The sequence below is a fragment of the Rhinatrema bivittatum genome, chromosome 3 (genome assembly GCF_901001135.1).
Source record: "Rhinatrema bivittatum chromosome 3, aRhiBiv1.1, whole genome shotgun sequence".
NCBI lineage: Eukaryota > Metazoa > Chordata > Amphibia > Gymnophiona > Rhinatrematidae > Rhinatrema > Rhinatrema bivittatum.
In genome coordinates this window covers 501,679,010-501,698,492 of record NC_042617.1, presented here as the reverse complement: position 1 = coordinate 501,698,492, position 19,483 = coordinate 501,679,010, and the positions used below count along the sequence as shown (strand labels likewise).

Sequence of the window (19,483 nt, the reverse complement as noted above, 5' to 3'; positions counted from 1 at the left end):
CAGCTTAGGTACATCCCAGGAGTCTGGACTGATCTAGGTACGTACAGGGAAAGGAAAATTTGGTTCTTACCTGCTAATTTTCATTCCTGTAGTACCACAGTTCAGTTCAGAGGCCTGGCCATTTACTGGGGGGAGAGTCCCCCGCTCATACTGTTGCTTTGTATATAGTGTGGAGTTGTTACAGGTTTTCAATGCTGATCGCTTCGATGCTGATGGCTCGGACTTCTTCGACCCGAAAAGCTACCCCATCTTGTCGATTCAAAGTAGATGTTCTTTTGGGGTCATCTGGGTGCATAAACAGCAACCTTGGACATCATGTGATTCCCCCAGGCAAAGGACACACATCTCTTGTGGATCTGTAATGCACATGGTCTTTGGGCACTGGGGACATCACTGAAAACTGGACGTGGCCATGATGGATGAAACAAAAGGAGGAAAAATCAAAGGTGATGGCCAGGTGTCGATGGCTAATGGGCACCAATGCATCGCCGCCATGGGGAATCTACCGCAAAAGGAATCTTGCCCGAATTGCCGAAATCTGACTAAGACTCTACGAGAGAGTACAGAGAGAGACCTGGCAATGGAACAGCGAGAAAAAAGTTTTTAAAAATAGCTAAAGTGAGCTCATTCATGCTGTGAGACTTCTAGCTCCATGGAAAGAGACTGAAGAAGGACCTGCATGGCCACATAGTATAGAGCATGCCTATTTATGTTATTTAAAAAGGTTTATTTTTATATACCACACTCTACAAAGGGATTTGATTGAGGCAGTTTACAGTGTCACATGCATAAAAATAAGACATGCAACACAAAGCATAGTACAAAAATAAAAACACATAATACGGCAAAATCATTACTTCATTAAGAGCAGTAACAACATCACACTTCATATGTTTCGTACAGATGACCATAAACCATATCTGCATCGTCAGAAAGCTAGGGTAAAGAGATGAGTTTTCAAGTTTTTCTTAAACTCCTTAGTGCTAGATATTAACTGGAGTGAGGCAGGATGTTCCAGAGGGTAGGCTCTGCGACTGAAGACGCAACTTCTAGTAAGATCGAGCCTTGCTAATTTGATGATTGGAACCTCAAGGAGATTTTTACTCATTGAACGAAGGTATCTACCAGGTTGGTATATGCACAGACTAGAGCATAACCAAATTGAAGATTTGTTATATAGTAGATTATGAATAATAAGAACTTTGTACTGTATACGTAGAGGCAATGTAATGAACAGAGGATGGGTGTTGTGTTCTCGACAACTCATGTTCCCAAGAATATGTGCTGCTGCATTTTGGATTAATTGTAACGGACATGTGGCATTAATGTATTGCAATAGTCTAGACTTGTCAGAATTAAGGTCTGCAAGACTAAACGAAAATCATTTGGATATAAGATTTTAGCCATTTTCACAATTGAATCTTGTAAAAAGAGGTTTTAACTACTGAAGATATGTTTTGTGACATAATTCAGCGACCAATATGACACCAAGATTACGGACTTTAGTTGATATGGGAATTGAATGTCCGTCAAGTAACATTCTAGAAACTTTGACATGAGTTTTCTGCATCGGGGCTCCATCTGATGACTACCATCCTGCTTGTCCTCAGAGAATAGGGAAAAAATACCTGGGTAGTTGTGAGTGAAGGTAGGGATGATAACTTTCATACCAGCGCACAGATGCTTATTGCTGTGTATTTGCCAGCGTACACCCAGGGTTTGCAGCCATTTTATAACTTTCATGCATGTTATTCAATAGATCAACCGCACATACATGCGCACCAAATTTTAAGTGGGCATGCGCATATGTGCATAAATCCCTCTTCTGCGTTGGGGAATTTTAAAAGGGGCACACGTGTGCCATTGCCAATTTCACCAGTTTCCCTAATTAAGCTAGGTCCTCCAAACCCCCCCCCCCCCCCAATTACCCCAGACCCTTTAAACCCCTGAGAAACAGCTCTTATTTTTAATCTTATCTCCTCTTCCATAGCAGAACTAAACTTACATGGCAGGGGATCTGGGTGTGCGTCCAGGTGTGTAAGTATTTCTGTGCAATTATCTTGGCCCCACCCCACCCATTTTTTTGGAAACTTTTGAGATGTGCACACAGCAGGAGATACGCGCACATCTGGGCGGCTTTTAAAATTCAGTGGGTGCATGATCCTGACTTGTGCTCATATCTCCTGATTTTGGCACGCACCAGGCTTTTAAAATTCACCTTTTATTGTATAGGATCTCAGGCCCAAAAAAGAAGAGCGCTTTGACTTCTGTTACTGTTACTCTGTCAGCTGTGTTTTCAGCCTTGACTTGCTGTATCAATTAAATTTTATTTTCTTTCTTACAGATTTATCGGAAAATTCCAATGTCACACCCTTCATCCAGAAAGACACAAAGGATTATTCTGTGCATCAGAAACTTCAGTTTGCCCAATGGCCCACTGGTGTCCCGCAACCACTTCTCGCCAGTTTACTTATCATGTGCCATGCTTTTAGCAGCACTGAGTTGGCGGTACCTGAGTGCAGTGTCCCAGTCATCTGATGAATACATCCAAGCTGGAGAAAACTGAGACACAAGAAACATTTCCAGGAATCTTTCATAGAATCCCAGATTAGAACTTTATCATTGTGTTTTGTTCTCTCTTCATATTGAGTTGATATTGCAGCATTTCACATCTGCCACACAGATGACTATCATATGGGTTGAACTGCTGGTTCAGGACTAAAACTGGTTACAGACATGTGGCTCTACAAAACTGGTTATAACTTTAATTTTTTTTTTTTTTCTTGTAAGAGGGGGTCGCAGTGTTTTATCTCTGACTGCGTTACATTCATACTGCACAGTGAAGTCCAACAAAGATTTTTTTAAATGAGACTGTTTACTTCATAATGTGGAGGTTGACACTCATTCCAAGAAACATTATGTATTCCTATATTCAATGTGGTCCCTTCTGGGTCCAGCGCTTGCTTTGTTTGGCTGTAGAGCGTCAGTTTCCTTCTGTAGGTCAAGGTTTAGAATATTCTCTCCTCTTGTTGAATCTATGAATTGTCCGATCCTGTTTGTCACATCTTTTTTACGTTTGTTGTGGAAATGGCCTCCAGCATCGCCTGTGACGATTGCAACTTCTACCTTGTAGAGCTTGTTTACTCTGTGGTTAAAATTATTTTTTTTTGTGGCATAGTTGGTCATTAATACAGATAATGCTGTAGCTTTTTTCACTTTTTTTTTTTTTCTTGAGGTCCCACCCATTATTTGCTTCACTCATCCAAAAGCTAGTTTGTTTTTTTTGTGTTTGTGTTTGGGGTTTTTTGCCTTTTGTTTGTTTGGTTTGGGTTTTTTTTTTTACACCAGAAAATTTTCTCCTCTGCAGGCAGGAGCACAGTACAGGTTTCCTCACAGCTGCAGTAAGAATTCTGTAATGCCAGTGGCACCAGTAAGGGTTTTAGTTTCACCTATATTGATGGCATAGATGCCAGTCGTTGCTTAGGCTCTTACACGGCTGATGTTTTACAGCAATGCAGGAACATAAACCGATATAAATGAGGAATATAAATTTTCAAACTAAAATCTTTTGCTTGTTTCTTTAAAGCTTTGTTTGCTGTTAAAATATCTTACTGAGAGGCTCAAGTTGTGTTGCCAGTACCAGTATTTGAAAGATTTGAAGGAAGACATGACCTGCTCTCAAAATGCATTTGAGTTAGGTTATTTAAGAGTCTGCTGGCTAAAGAAAGGCTACATGTTTTCACAAGTCTCCCTCCTACAGAGGGATAACGTACATTTTGATTTTTACCAATGCTGCTTTTTATTAATTTCCTTATGGTGGTGAATACTCTTTTTTTAAAAAAAAATAATTTCACATAACTTGCTATTTTAAATCCAAGTATGGTAGAAAAGAATTATCTTTTATACTTAGTGTTCCCATTGAAAGCATGTGAAATGCTATAAACATGTGTGCCTTGTATGGAGACAAGCTTGCTGTATAAGCAATAGTATATAATACACCAACATGAAAGTCACATGAAGTAAACACAGTGAATACAGAAATATGAAAGAAGCTTGCCCCAGTGAGATTTAACCATGATTGATGGGAAACTGTGTGCAAATGCAAGCAGCCACCACTGCCTTTGCAGAGAAGTAGTTGCAGACCTGAGGCAGGGATCTTTCCCTTTCTCCTAGGACAATCAGGATGGTAGTCCTCAGAAGTGGGTGACATGAGATGGAGACCGGCATGGAAAACTTTTGTCAAAGTTTCTAGAACTTTGGCACACTGAGCGTGCCCAGCGTGCCACTATCCACGTGTCCAAGCGGGGTCCTTTTTCAATCTCTCTTCCGCAGAGCAATCGTCTCACAGATGTGGAGCTCGTGCTGGGTTTTTTTCTCTGAAAAACTGCCACGTTCGAGTTTTTTTCTTGTTTCTTTTCCATGCTGGGTCCCTCGATTCTTCCTGGCCTTAGTTAGTGAGCGTCGAGGTAAGTTCCCTGTTCTTTTTGATTGATTACAGACTGTGCTGTCTCCCGGTGGCCACTGGCCACCAACTGCTTGCAGGTTGTTTTTTTTTTCTATGGCATTGTCTGGCTTTCACCGATGCCCTCAGACTATGTCCATTATAGACCCCCATGAGGTCTGTATTCTGTGCCTGGTGGCGTCGCACGATGTCTGGGGGTGTTCGTTCTGTGCCCAGATGACACCCAAGAGATGCTGCGCGTGCCTTGACAAAATGGAGAAATTGTTTGGCCCCAGGAAGTGTGAGCCCTCGACCTCTATATCAGGCTTGGCTGTGTGCCTCCAACCTCTGCCCAGAGGTGCAGGACCATATAGCAGATTTACCCTGTACTGGGGAGAATCTCTTTTTGGAGATAAAATTAAGGAGGCAGTGGTACAGTTGACAGACCATCATGAGACCCTAAAGCATCTTTTGGCCAGCACCTCTGTCCTGTGGCAAGAAATCCTCGAGACAGGGGCCCAGATGCCCTTTTTATCACCCGAGGAATTACTACCCTCCAGCGGATAGGGCATGGTCTGAGCGGGCTGGGTCCAGGGCTTGCCATAGACAGCCATGTAGCCTAAGGATTCAGCCAGTACATCAGCAGAGTCCTGCCACAGGATTTTGACTGACTGCGAGGGAGCCTAAGCCAGCCACCTGTACCCTTGACAGACCATCTGATCGAATGCCGGCTGCAGTTCTTTGAAGACCATTGGCTGGATGTCACCTCGGACCAGTGAATCCTGTCCATTTGGGGGTACAGGTTAAATTTCCAAGAAGTCCCTCCAGACTCTCCTCTGTGCCCCTCTTTGGGGGTTCTTGGTGATCATGAAATACTGTTGAAGGAGCTCTCCATCCTCACAATGGCCAGGGCAGTTGAACCTATTCCACCCAGACAGCAGGGAAGTGGCTTCTATTCCAGATATTTCCTCATTCCAAAGAGATTAGGGAGTCTTTGTCCAATTCTGGACCTGAGGGCCTTGAACAAGTTCCTCAAACAGGAAAAGTTCAAGCTGGTCTCGCTGGGTGCCTTGATTCCTCTCCTGCGGAGGAGAGACTGACTTTGCTCTCTCGATCTAAAAGATGCCTACACTCACATCAAAATTTCCTGCATCCACTGGAAATACCTCCGGTTTGTGGTGGGTGAGAGCCATTTTCAATACCAGGTGCTGCCCTTCAGATTGGCATCTGCATCCCACATCTTCAGAGTGCTTGGCAGTAGAGGGGGCTTATCTGAGGAGGCTTGTGAGCCAGTCATCCCTACCTGGATGACTGGCTCATCAAGAGCACTTCCAGGCAAGGAGCACTGCAATCCCTACACTCCATCATTCAGGTCTTGGAGACTTTAGGTTTTCTGGTCAACTACCCAAAGTCCCAGCTGGTCCCATCACCACAACTGGACTTCATTGGTGCCAGGTTCGACACGGCTCAAGCTTGGGCGTTCTTGCCTTGGGATCGATCGCTCACCATAGTTTTCCTTGCAGGAGCAATCTGAGTCGCCAGGTCTCCACACACCGCATGTTGCAACCTGTTGGGACACATGGCTGCGACCGTCCATGTTATTCCCTTCGCTAGTCTGCACATGCGCAGGGCGCAGTGGACCCTGCAGTCCCAGTGGCGCCAGGCCACCCAGGACCTTTGGGTGTGCATTAGGGTCACTCTGCCACTTCGCAACTCCTTGTCATTGTGGGAGACCCTATCCAGCTTGGAGGTAGGCATACCTTTTCAGGCTTCCCCTGCTCAGTTTGTACTTACCCATATGCTTCCCCCATGGGCTGGGGGGGGCTCATGTTGGAGGTCTCCGCACCCAGGGTCAATGGTCAGTACAGGAAGCACAGTGTCAAATCAATTTCCTGGAGCTCTGGGTGATTCGATATGCTCTCTGGGCATTTCAAGATCACTTGGCCAATAAGGTGGTCCTCATCCAGCCCGACAATCAGTTGGTGATATGGTACCTCAACAAGCAGGGAGGCATGACATCGTTCCTCCTTTGTCAGGAGACAGTCTAAATCTGTTTGTGGGCTCTGTCCCAGGGCATCCTTCTCTGTGCCATGTACTTGCCGGAGCAGGAGAATGTGCTAGCGGACAACCTGAGTCGTTCGTTCAGCCCGCATGAGTGGTCCTTGAAGTGGGAGATTGCGGATTGGATCTTCAGTCTCTGGGGAACCCCGGACATAGATCTCTTTGCTTCACCTTATAACAGGAAGATAAATCAGTTTTGCTTCCTGTCCATGGGGAACAGCAAGCTGGCAACGGATGCTTTGCCCGCCATCGGGGCACGGACCTCCTATATGCTTACCCTCTGCTTCCATTAGCATCAGACTCCTGAAGCTCCAACAGAACCAGGGGACCATTATTCTCATTGTACTTTATTGGCTGAGGCAGATCTGGTTCCCACTCCTATAGGATCTCTCCCTGCGAAAGCCAATCAGTCTGGGAGCCTCCCCAGATCTCATCACACAGGATTGGGGGTAGACTGTGTCATCCCAACCACCAGGCCTTATCCCTCACGGCTTGAATGTTGAAAAGATGACCTTGCAGCCCCTGGACCTCTCAGAGTGCAGGTCTCAGGTCCTGGTGGAGTCCAGGAAGCCTTCCATTAGGAAGCTTACAGCCTAAAGTGGAAGAGATTCTCCATTTGGTGTAAGAGTCATGGCTTGGACCTGTTCTCTTGCCCCACATCTAAACTGTTGGATTACCTGCTGCACCTCTCGGAGGCTGGCCTGAAGACCAACTCTGTCAGAGTACATCTTGTGCTATTGGAGCCTACCACCACAGAGTGGATGGTTAGCCCATTTCGGTGCAGCCTATCGTGGGGTGCTTTATCTGGGATCTGCTTCAGCTGAAGCCTCCCCTCAGACCACCTGCGGTTTCCTGGGACCTCAGTGTGGTCTTGTCCCAGCCTGTGAAGGCTCCCATTGAGCCTTTGCGCTCCTGTGACCTGAAGTACCTGACCTGGAAGGTAATCTTCTTGGTGGTGGTCACATCAAAGTGCAGGATCAGCGAAAATTCAGGCCTTTGTGTCATATCCACCTTACACGACGTTCTTCCACGATAGGTTGGTCTTCCATACACACCCTGTTCCTGTCTAAGGTGGTGATTGATTTTCATCTGAACCAGTCAATCGTCCGACCCACTTTTTTTTCCAACGCCTCATTTGCACCAGGAAGAACGGGCTCTGCACAGTTTGGATTGCAAGAGAGCCTTAGCCTTAGCCTTCTACCTGGAGTGGACAGTCCATGCAACTTTTTATCTCTTTTGACAAGAACAGATTGAGAGTTGCAGTTGCTAAGCAGACTGTCCAACTGGCTAGCGGGTTGCATCTCCTCCCACTCAGGCGGGACTGCAGCTTGGGGGCCATGTCACGGCTTATTCTGTCTGAGCCATAGCAACTTCGGTGGCCCACTTGTGAGCAGTTCCCTTGGATGAGATCTGCAAAACTGTGACATGCCTTACCTTTGCCTTACACTACTGTCTGGACAGGGACAGGCACTGCGATAGCAATTTTGGCCAGTCTATCTTCTGAAATTTCTTTCAGCTGTAAAACCCAACTCTTCCTGCCTCAGGCCCATTGTTTGGGTTCAGTCTGATTCCCTATATTACCAACAGCACCTCGGTTGTTGTGCCTGTTGGCACCTGGTTAGGTGACTGCTGATCCCCTTTTTTTGGGAAAAGTGAGGACTACCATCCTGCTTGTCCTAGGAGAAAGCAGAGTTGCTTACCTGTAACAGGTGTTCTTAGGACAGCAGGATGTTAGTCCTCAGGAAACCTGCCCTCCACCCCGTGGAATTGGGTTTTCTCCTTGTTTTATTTTTTCGTAATTCTATATTACGAGACTGAAGAGGGATGCCACTTATGGATAGTGGCATGTTGGGCATGCTCAGTGTGCCAGTCAATGTTCTAGAGACTGACAAAAGTTTTCCGTACAAGGCTCCATATGATGATGTCACCCACTTGAAGACTAACATCCTGCTGTCGTAGGAGAACACCTGTTATAGATAAGCAACTCTGCCATTTTGGAGAGCTAAGCAGAGGAAAGCAAGTGTAAAGCTTTTCCATTCTTATATTCACTAAAGTCCTAAGGTCTCTAATTTATAGAGAAAATATAATTACTTTAATTAGTAATAGTATGCTGTACATAATTGGGCTTCCAGGTATCCATGCATGTACATTGAGCTGTGGTTTCAAGAAGTTCAAACAGTATTAGATTACACTTCTTGGGGATAAATAGTGTAAGGCTAAAAGTAGATTATGCTGTCAAACACGTAATAGAATGAGAGGAGCCATTGGCTTAAGTAAATTGAGAAGAGATGGAAAAATCCCCAGGTAGTTGTGAATGAAGGCTCATAGTGCCAGACCCAGCCCTGATTCTGAATCAGCTGAAAGTACAAAAAGAGCAGGAGGAAACTACTGGATCAAAAAAAGAAAAAAACACTTCATTAGACCTGAATATATCAAAGACTGCTTTTGCCATAGAATTATTATGGCAGAAATCCCTTGATAAATAAAATAAGGTGCATTATTCTAAAAGCATTTAGGGTGTTTTCCGTGCTATATTGGGGTTAGATGATGCATTCAGTGAACTGTTCTAATCAAGAATTTTGGGGTGAAATAGTCAAAAACTGCTCCAGTTTTCCAGAATCTTCAGGACATGGATTATCTAAATTAGAATAATATTGTGATGAAAAGCCTGAGAAAATATTAATTTCATTGTACTAAGGTGTGTGTATTTCTGGTTGATTTATTTTTTATGCAAATTAAAACCAGTGATGCAGGCAAAGATTTTTTGTTTTTACAAAATTATCACAGAACAAAATGTTACTCCACATAAGCTTATTGTGAGAACATTTTTGTGGAATGTTATATCAAAGGTATCTTAAACCATTTATACCTGTAATCGTATATCCTTAAAACAATTTTAGTAACAAAATCTGTCGGTAGTGAATTTAACAAAATCAAATATTTGAGTCTCAAACTTTCAGGAGAGGGCGGTTTTCAAAGTCATGTACCCAGTTAAAATGGCCTGACTAAAAAAAAATTGCCCCCCCTCAAAAAAAAAAAAAGTAGTTGCAGGTTCTATACAGCCCGTGCTTTTCTAGCCTATTAAATCTAGAAGGTGATTAAAACTAGCACAGCAGTTTTAATAAATGAGCCTTTGATAGTACTCAGTTTCATTTTTTTATTTTTTTTTTACATTCATCTCACACCTTTGCAAAATTTCTGGGCGTTGGCTGAAAAATTGTAGTGTAAACCTTTCATAGCATAAAAGGATTGCAGAAGGTGGCTCATTGCAACAATCTACTTTATATAGTACCTAGCTATTTTAATCAAATGATCATGAGTGCAGTTTCCATTTGGGCTATGAATACACATGAGGATTCTGTTAATGGTTGGTTTTCCAAATTTGTCTCCATGTTTCAGAGACACTGTCAGATCTCTGTATGTATCTTAGATATGCAGTATTCCTTTATCAGTAACTGCTTTGTGTCTTCCCCTCCATCCAGATCTTTGGCACAATGTATTCCTCTCTTGTCCTGCAGATAGATGGCTGCACTGCTCAATTCTGGTTTTGAGGGTGCTTTTTGTTTTATTCATATATTTTCTTATATGGCCATTCATCTGGTCTTTCAAAAGTGTTTATATTCATGAATTGCATACAGTCACGGACATTTATAGTTACTGCATAAATGTGTCAAACTTGAGCCTATCAGGAATGATTCCCCCCAACCCAGGTTTCAATACTGAAGCACTACATTATCCATAATTTTCCTTCCTCTGGAGAAGATTAGTGGTTTCTTTAAACACTTTAGCTGGAGTGTCAGTGTTCATGAATTAGGGTTTTTTTTATAACATCTGCTTGAATGGAAAAAGATGGTGTGTACATACCTGTCTTCTGGATAAGTTCTAAAGATCTCTAGTACAATAAAGCATGTTTAAATACTTTAACATATGAGTACAGGTATATCTGTAAAAAAAAAAAAAAATTGTGCCATCCCTTTCTATTATAATTTAGTCATCTGCTAAAGAGCACAAGTGTCATTGACAAATTGTCCAAAAAACAATGCCACCTTGAAATCATACATATGGCAGCTGTCCAATCTCGGCAGTATTGCACATTTTTTAAGGGGATAAGATTACCTATTTACCTGGAGTATAGCTTTGATTACCCCTTTCATATAACATTCCACAAAAATGTTTTCTTAAGCTTGTTGAATAGGTTCGCTAATTGCATTTGTTCTGATTTAAAAAAATAAATAAATAAAAATTTAAGTCTTTTGGAATTTTGTCCACATCACTGGCTATTTAAATTTGTGATATTGAATGTGAGTGGTAGAGTGCTAGTGTGCTGCTTGCATTTTTGTTGTTTGCCTTATTCTTTGTACTGTTGAAATATTTAGGATAGTTTTAATAACTACTCTGAGAGCGTGACATGACTTTATTGGACTGCATCTCATTTGTATTAAGTGATATTTGGCATTGTTATACAATGTGTAATAGTTTTTTATTAAATAAAATGTGAGCTTTATTGAGAACTTTTTTCTTTAAAAGACTTTTAGATTTTAATGGGTCAGTTTGCCGTGTTTAAGAGCTGCACACCATCTCACAGCACCAGTCTAACAAAACAGTTGGGATTGAGGGGAGTAAAAATTTTGCCTAATGCACTTTTTCTTAGTGCTCGACAGATGAATTCAGGACCAGTGAGTTATGCACCTCTACTAGCAGATGGAGACTGAGCAAACTGATGTCACAAAACTAGTCTCCTACAGTGACATCACAAAACTAGGTGCACTTCCGCCACTCCAAACTTAAGCGCACAATCAATGTGTCCCAGACTGTGCGCACAGGCGGCACGCCCAAAAAACTGGGTGCACAACTTGAACGCACAGCCAGATGTACTTGCATGTACTGATTGTCCTGATGAGGGCAGCCTAAAGTGCAGAAAAAAAAAGTGTGCAAAAATGCTGCCATGGCCTACCACGTCTCCTGCAGTGACATTAGCCTGCAGTATTCTCAGTCTTCAGCAGATGATGGACATGCATCTCCCTACTGGAGATTGCTTCAAATTTTAGAAGGAGAAATAAGATTAAATTCACCTCGCACTCCTGTAATGATCCAAAATTGTCACTCCCCCAGTTGAGAATTCCCGAGGTGATTTCCGTGGTCCCTCTAAGTGCCTTGGTCCAGTAGCTGTTTTTTTTTCAGGTGGCGTGAACTTAGCTGTTTAAAACAGCTGAAAGGCAGCGGGTGAAGGAAGCCCAAGTGCAGAGGTGACAGTATATGCACTCTCCCCCCCTCCGCCCCCCCCCCCCCCCCAAGCTGGAAACTGTCTGTACTCAGCTGGGTAAGACTGTGCTCAGATAAGGTTATAAAAAAAAATGAGACCGAGTAGAATGGTTGTTTGTAAGGCCTTCCCCCTTTAGGTCTCTGTGCACCATTCCAATGTTCGTTCCCGCTCCCAAGGGAGGTTAAGGGACGTGGACAGCCTGGTGGGTTGAGCAGCTCGTGTGGGCTAGGCCTCACTCTTAGGCTTTTTCTCTGTGCGCCGCGTGGTAGGCCATGGCAGCATTTTTGCACACTTTTTTTTTTTCTGCACTTTAGGCTGCCCTCATCAGGACAATCAGTGCATGCAAGTACATCTGGCTGTGCGTCCAAGTTGTGCACCCAGTTTTTTGGGCGTGCCACCTGTGTGCACAGTCTGGGACACATTGGTTGTGCGCTTAAGTTTGGAGTGGCGGAAGTGCACCTGGTTTTGTGATGCCTAAATTTTGTGCCCCTAAATTTTACAGCGTGAATTCAGCTGGAAGCCCATCTTCAGTTGCCTATTGTGTACTGACAGATCAATGGCGCCTGGGGCTAAGAAACCTAAATGCCTTTCCCTTTGTGCTGCCTATCGCATTTGGGCCCTCTTAACTACTGCCAGCACTGCTTAGAGGCTCAGGGAGAATTCTTCCTCTGATTTTACCAAGCCTGGTTCTTCCCAGCTTGAGGGCCTGGGTATAGACATGTCTGGAGGGGCACCTGACCTTGGAACTCCTTTAATTGGATCATCAGCGGGCACAGCAGAGAGGCCTTCTAGTTTTGGCATGGATACTTCTGCCTTTTCTTGGCTAGAATGTTTTCAAGGATTGCAATCCTTTCTTCAGGTACAGTCCTCAGCCCTGTTCAATCCTGTCAGGTCAGAGTCACAGGCAGTGACTTCTCCCTCGCCTGGTACTACTGTTATGTGCCAAAGTACATCTAGATTTGCAGCAAGTCCTCCCAATACGAATCCGGATGGCACTGATGACTCTCTGGAGGATGGGGAAATTCCTCCAGGACTGGAACTGTATTGGACTATGTTGCGGTTCTTTCATAGAGATAAGCTACCGGCTCTGATTTCCCAGACATTGAAGTGGAATTACCTGGGGCAGATTCAATGTCTGAGCCAAAGAAAAAAAAATTCCATTTTGGTTTATTTGCGTAAAGCCTCTTCCCCCTCCCCCCCCCCCCCCCCCCCTGGTTATGGAGGCCATTGAAGAAATTATTAATCTTGAGTGGGATGCCCCAGAGGCTAATTTCAAAGAGGGTTGGGCTTTAGAAGGCTTTTACCCCCTGGATCCAGTGGTAAGAACATCTGCATTTTCCGAAAGTGAATGCTGGTCTGTGCTGTCTCTAAGTGGACGACTATCCCCATGGAGGGAGGGGCGGCCTTGAAGGATGTGCATGATAGGAGGACTGAGGCCATCCTTAAGAGAGCATTTGAAGCAGTGGCAATAACCTTGAAGATCTTGTTGTTCCCTGGTGTTTCGCTTTTGTTTACATCTCTCTCAGGAGGCTGATGACTGGAGTGAATTCCAGGGCAGTTATGGGGCGAGCAGCCGCCTTTTTTAGCAGCTGCGGGCTGCAATTTGATCTGGATCTCAGACAGAGAGGTGGTTTCAGTAATAGCAGCCAGGTGTCAGTTATGGCTGAGAAATTGGTCAGCCAATGCGACCTCCAAGACTAACCTTAAGAAGTTGCCCTTTAAAGGTTCGCTCTTATTTGGGAGTGAGTTGGAAAAACTGGCCAGTAAATGGGGCAAATCCCCGGTTCCTTGGTTGCTGGAGGATAAGAAGCAGATGCCGTGCTCCATTGGCGTGAGGGGTCGTACCAGAACATAAGAAAATGCCATACTGGGTCAGACCAAGGGTCCATCAAGCCCAGCATCCTGTTTCCAACAGTGGTTAATCCAGGTCATAAGAACCTGGCAAGTACCCAAAAACTAAGTCTATTCTATGTTACCATTGCTATTCTCTAAGTGAACTTAATAGCAGGTAATGGACTTCTCCTCCAAGAACTTATCCAATCCTTTTTTAAACACAGCTATACTAACTGCACTAACCACATCCTCTGGCAACAAATTCCAGAGTTTAATTGTGCGTTGAGTAAAAAAGAACTTTCTCCGATTAGTTTTAAATGTGCCCCATGCTAACTTCATGGAGTGCTCCTAGTCTTTCTATTATCCGAAAGAGTAAATAACAGATTCACATTTACCCGTTCTAGACCTCTCATAATTTTAAACATCTCTATCATATCCCCCCCCCCCCCCTTCAGCTGTCTCTTCTCCAAGCTGAAAAGTCCTAACCTCTTTAGTCTTTCCTCATAGGGGAGCTGTTCCATTCCCCTTATCATTTTGGTAGCCCTTCTCTGTACCTTCTCCATCGCAATTATATCTTTTTTGAGATGCGGCGACCAGAATTGTACACAGTATTCAAGGTGCGGTCTCACCATGGAGCAATACAGAGGCATTATGACATTTTCCGTTTTTTATTCATCATTCCCTTTCTAATAATTCCCAGCATTGTGTTTGCTTTTTTGACTGCTGCAGCACACTGAACTGACGATTCCAATGTGTTATCCACTATGACGCCTAGATCTCTTTCTTGGGTGGTAGCACCTAATATGGAACCCAACATTGTGTAATTATAGCATGGGTTATTTTTCCCTATATGCATCACCTTGCACTTATCCACATTAAATTTCATCTGCCATTTGGATGCCCAATTTTCCAGTCTCAAGGTCTTCCTGCAATTTATCACAATCTGCTTGTAATTTAACTACTCTGAACAATTTTGTGTCATCTGCAAATTTGATTATCTCACTCGTCGTATTTCTTTCCAGATCATTTATAAATATATTGAAAAGTAAGGGTCCCAATACAGATCCCTGAGGCACTCCACTGTCCACTCCCTTCCACTGAGAAAATTGTCCATTTAATCCTACTCTCTGTTTCCTGTCTTTTAGCCAGTTTGCAATCCACGAAAGGACATCGCCATCTATCCCATGACTTTTTACTTTTCCTAGAAGCCTCTCATGAGGAGCTTTGTCAAACGCCTTCTGAAAATCCAAGTATACTACATCTACCGGTTCACCTTTATCCACATGTTTATTAACTCCTTCAAAAAAGTGAAGCAGATTTGTGAGGCAAGACTTGCCTTGGGTAAAACTATGCTGACTTTGTTCCATTAAACCATGTCTTTCTATATGTTCTGTGATTTTGATGTTTAGAACACTTTCCAAGCGTTTTTGACCCTACAGAGGAGCGACCTTTCGGTAGGTCTCAGACCTTTCGTCCCAGATAGCCCAGGTGGGGCATGAGCTTGGGTAGTGGAACCTCCCAAACTTCCCAGTGAAAGCTTGCCAATCCACCCCTGTAAACAGGAAATAGGTGGTCTCTTTTTTTTTTTTCTTTCAGAGGTGGGTCAAAATCACTTCTGACCAGTGGGTTTTTTTTTCTTTCAGAGGTGGGTCAAAATCACTTCTGACCAGTGGGTCTTGGAGGTGATACGAGAAGGATATGTGCTGGAGTTTTGCAGTGTTCCTCAGGACATGTTCATGGTACCTCCCTGCCACTCCCCGCAGAAGAAGCAGCAGTGGAGTGTACACTGTCAAGGCTCCTTAGTCTGAAGGCTGTGGTCCCAGTGCCCATGTCTCAAGAAAATACAGGTAGATATTCCATTTGTTTTGTTCCCAAGAAGGAGGGCTCCTTTCATCTCATCCTGAATTTCAAAGGGGTCAACCATATTTTGCATGGAAACATTGCACTCAGTGATAATGGCCATGCACTCACAGGAATTTCTGACCCCTTTAGATCTGTCCAAGGCGTACTTCCATATTCCCATCAGATTAGAGCACCAATGTTTTCTGTATTTCGTGGTGTTGGGGTGCCATTATGTTTCAGATGCTGCCTTTTGGTTTGGCCATCGCTCCCAGAACTTTTCCAAGGTTGTGGTGGTGGGGGCAGGGATAGAGAGGATGGGATTCTGATACACCCATATTTGGCCAACTGGCTGATTTGAGCCAAGTTTCTGGAAGAGAGCTGCCTGATCACTTGCAAGGTAATCTTGGAGGAGTTCGGTTGGGTGGTGAACGTAGCAAAGAGCATTCTTCAGCCATCTCGGTTGTAAGAGTATCTAGGTGTTCGATTCGACACAAAGCAGTGCAAGATTTTCCTGCCAGAAGCTTGTATTCAGAATTTGAAAACGCAGATGCGTCTCTTGATGAACACTATACGCCCAACAGTATGGTCCTATCTACAGGTGCTTGGATTGATGGCGGCAACCCTGGAAATGGTGCCGAGAGCGCATATGCATCCTCTTCAGCACCCCCTGCTGTCTCATTGGAGCCCACAGTCTTGGGACTATTCAATTTGGTTCCACCTGCTAATGGAGGTCTACTGTCAAACACAATAGTGGTTACAAGAGGGTCATCTAAGAAAGGGAATTTCCCTGAAATCGCTGGACTGGTTAGTATTCACTACAGATGCGAGCCTCCAGGCTTGGGGAGCTCACTGTTGAGAACTAAGCTCGCTGGAGTGCAGAAGAGTCTCTGTGGAACATCAATCGGCTAGAAGCCCAGGCAGTCCAGTTGGCATGTTTGATGTAAGCCACTGTTGTTGAATTGTCCAACATTATCCTGACTGCTCGACCCTGCAACCTGCTAACTGCAATCAGCAGAGAGGAACCAAGAGCCAGCAAGTGTCACAGGAGATAGACCAACTTATGGAATGGGCGGAAGTGCATCTTCAGGAGATCTCTGCTTCGCACATTGCAGGAAAAGACAATGTAAGAACAGACTTTCTCAGCAAGGAGAGTCTGGACCCAGGAGAATGGGTATTGTTGAATGAGGCATTACAGCTGATAGTGGATCGCTCGGGGCCTTCTGTTTCTAGACCTGCTCATGACTTCTTGCAATGTGAAGGCTCCTCTACTCTTCAGTCTCAGGAAAGATCTGAAGTCCTTGCGTATTGATGCTCTCATGCAGGAATGACCAGAGGACAAACTGCTGTATGCCTTTCCCCCATGGCCCATGTTGGGCAGAATAGTTTGGAGGGTCGAGGGTCACATTGAGATGGTGTTTTTGCTGGCATCAGATTGGCCCAGGAGACCATGGTATGCAGATCGGAGACGGCTCCTGATAAGACTCCCCCTCTATTTTATGGCACACAGGATTCTGTTGTGGCAGGGACCTGTTCTCCGCCATATGATGGCTGCTGGTCATTGACTGCACGGCTCTGGCCAGCAGTGTAAGTTCGCTTAGCTAGCTCCCAGTCCCAGAGAAGGCTAGTAAAATTTTAGGGAGGGGGAAGTCCTTTCTTCTCCCCCCAACCCTTTCTCTCTGGCTACACTTGGCTTCAGAAGCCAAGTTAATTTTTTTTTTTCCAGGGAGATTCAGGTAGGGTCTGGTCCCAGCAGCAATTTTGCAGCTCAGTGCTGTAAGGGGAGCAAGATCACAGTGGTGTGAGTGAGCTTGGAGAAGGCTGACAGTCTGTCGAACAGTGGCTGAGAGAGAGCCCTTATGTTCAGCATGTCTGCATCCAGGGGAGGTTCTGGGTGAGGGCCCTGTGCAATTGTTAGCTGTTGTCTCCACTTCTCCCTCACACAATACTAAGCAGCAGTTTGTGGGGACCTCAGGCAGGCCTCAGCAGGAACACTGGAGGGGGGGGGGCTGCAATTTTTTCATCTGTTCTTATGCATTCCAATCAGCAAAGTCCAGAATCTCAGTCCGGGGGGGGTCACTCCTCCATTAGTGCCCATGGTTTCCACAGTGGCCCAGCCTGCAGTTTTCTCTTTGGAAGCCTTGGGGAATTTTTCACTGGAGTTCTTCCAGTTTCTACACCAGGCCTTTTGTGCCATAAGACAGCCTGGGGAGGGCTTCTCAACTAGTGATTCCCTAACGCCCATGAAGGCCATACCTCTATCACTGTTTTGGAGGTTCCTTCTAAGAGGGACAGGTTTGGGGGGAGAAGACAGGTGGTCTGAATGACCAGAGGGACAATGTCACCGCTGTTTCCCTGGTCCAGAGGATGAATCCATGATTCACCTTTTTCACAGGAACAAGATAGGAAATGTCATTGATCAAGTCTTAGCATGCCTCTGACTTGAGGAGGCTCAGGCTTGGGACCCCCCCCCCCCCCTCCCCGCCATCATTAAAGATATAGTTGCAATGGAGAAGGTACAGAGAAGGGCAACCAAAATGATAAAGGAGATGGAACAGCTCCCCTATGAGGAAAGGCTGAAGAGGTTAGGGCTGTTCAGCTTGGAGAAGAGACTGCTGAGGGGGGAACATGATAGAGGTCTTTAAGCTCATGAGAGGTCTTGAATGAGTAGATGTGAATCGGTTATTTACACTTTCGAATAATAGGAGGACTAGGGGGCATTCCATGAAGTTAGCAAGTAGCACATTTAAGACTAATCTGAGAAAATTCTTTTTCACTCAACGCACAATAAAGCTCTGGAATTTGTTGCCTGAGGATGTGGTTAGTGCAGTTAGTGTAGCTGGGTTCAAAAAAGGTTTGGATACGTTCTTGGAGGAGAAGTTCTTGGAGGAGAAGTCTCGGCCATCCCGCCGATCACGAGGCACATCCACCGCTGCCCGCGAAGTAGGAGCTGGGAGCCAGGGCTGCGCAGCCGGCGCCGGGACCCATCAGGGTAAGGCCTGTAAAGCTCGCCCTACCACCGACAGTCCAACGCCGGCCCCAGGCCAAAAGATACTCACCGCCAGCGTCCGATCACTGACCCCCATCCAGTCGTGCCGCCGCTGACGTCACCAGAGACGCGACCGGGAGGGGATTTAAATCCCGGCGCGATCTTCAGGCGTCGTGCACCGGGCGTCGCGTGCCGAAGGAGCGCGACAAAGGGGCCTGCCCCTTTGTGCGCCCCTTAGTGCGCTCTAAAACGTGATTTATCAAGCCTCCCACCTCTACCAACTCACCAACAGACGGACCCACCCTTGGACTCCAGCCCACCTGCAGACAGACACGCACCCATCAATCACCCAGCTCTCAGCTCTTCAGCACGCAGCTCTCAATCAACCAACTCTCCAGCAGACGGACACCCATGCAACACTCTCAAGCAGCGCTCAGCTCTCAATCAACCAGCCCTCCAGCAGACGGACACCCACACAACACTCTCAAGCAGAGCTAATCTACAGCCCTTCATCCAGGGCCTTTACCACTATTCATCTACCACCTCTCACCCCTGCTCATTGACTTCTTTAATCGGCTCTTCTGATCAGGCACGAGCTAAGCCTCTCCCTTTCCACTCATTGAGAAGACACCATGCAAACCTTCCCTATCCCGATCATATATCAGTGACATCTTTCCAACATGAAGTCGTCACAACAACCCCCTAGACATACTACCAGATCCCTCATCCCCATCATGACTTCCCCCCTCACGCAACTGCTAGGCCTCACGATGTTCTCTCTAACACTGTTCAATGCACAGTCACTGATGAAGAAAACTCACATCCTTAACGACTACCTCTTGGACTCAAAGCCAGACATCTGTGCCATCACGGAAACCTGGCTCAAAAGCTCTGACCTAGCCCTGATAAATCAACTACCGACACACCTTTATGACTTCTTCTCAATTCCCAGACAAAAAAAATGAGGAGGCGGTCTTCTCCTGGCCACCAAAAAAGAATTCAAACTCAATCCACAACCAGTCAAGACGACCACCAAACTCGAACTAGGTCTTTTCAA

At 45.2% G+C, this 19,483-nt stretch overlaps 1 protein-coding gene across 3 annotated transcripts in view; it reads left to right on the top strand.

The window, feature by feature from the left end:
* FDFT1 (farnesyl-diphosphate farnesyltransferase 1) overlaps positions 1 to 11,006 on the top strand; it is a 122,380-nt gene extending 111,374 nt beyond the window's left edge. For all 3 annotated transcript variants that reach the window (XM_029596130.1, XM_029596128.1, XM_029596129.1), the window contains exon 8: positions 2,345 to 11,006. In XM_029596130.1, the coding sequence (XP_029451990.1) occupies positions 2,345 to 2,566 (222 nt within the window). In that variant the 3' untranslated portion in view covers positions 2,567 to 11,006. The remainder of the gene's footprint in view (positions 1 to 2,344) is intronic.
* The last annotated feature ends 8,477 nt before the right edge of the window (positions 11,007 to 19,483 follow it).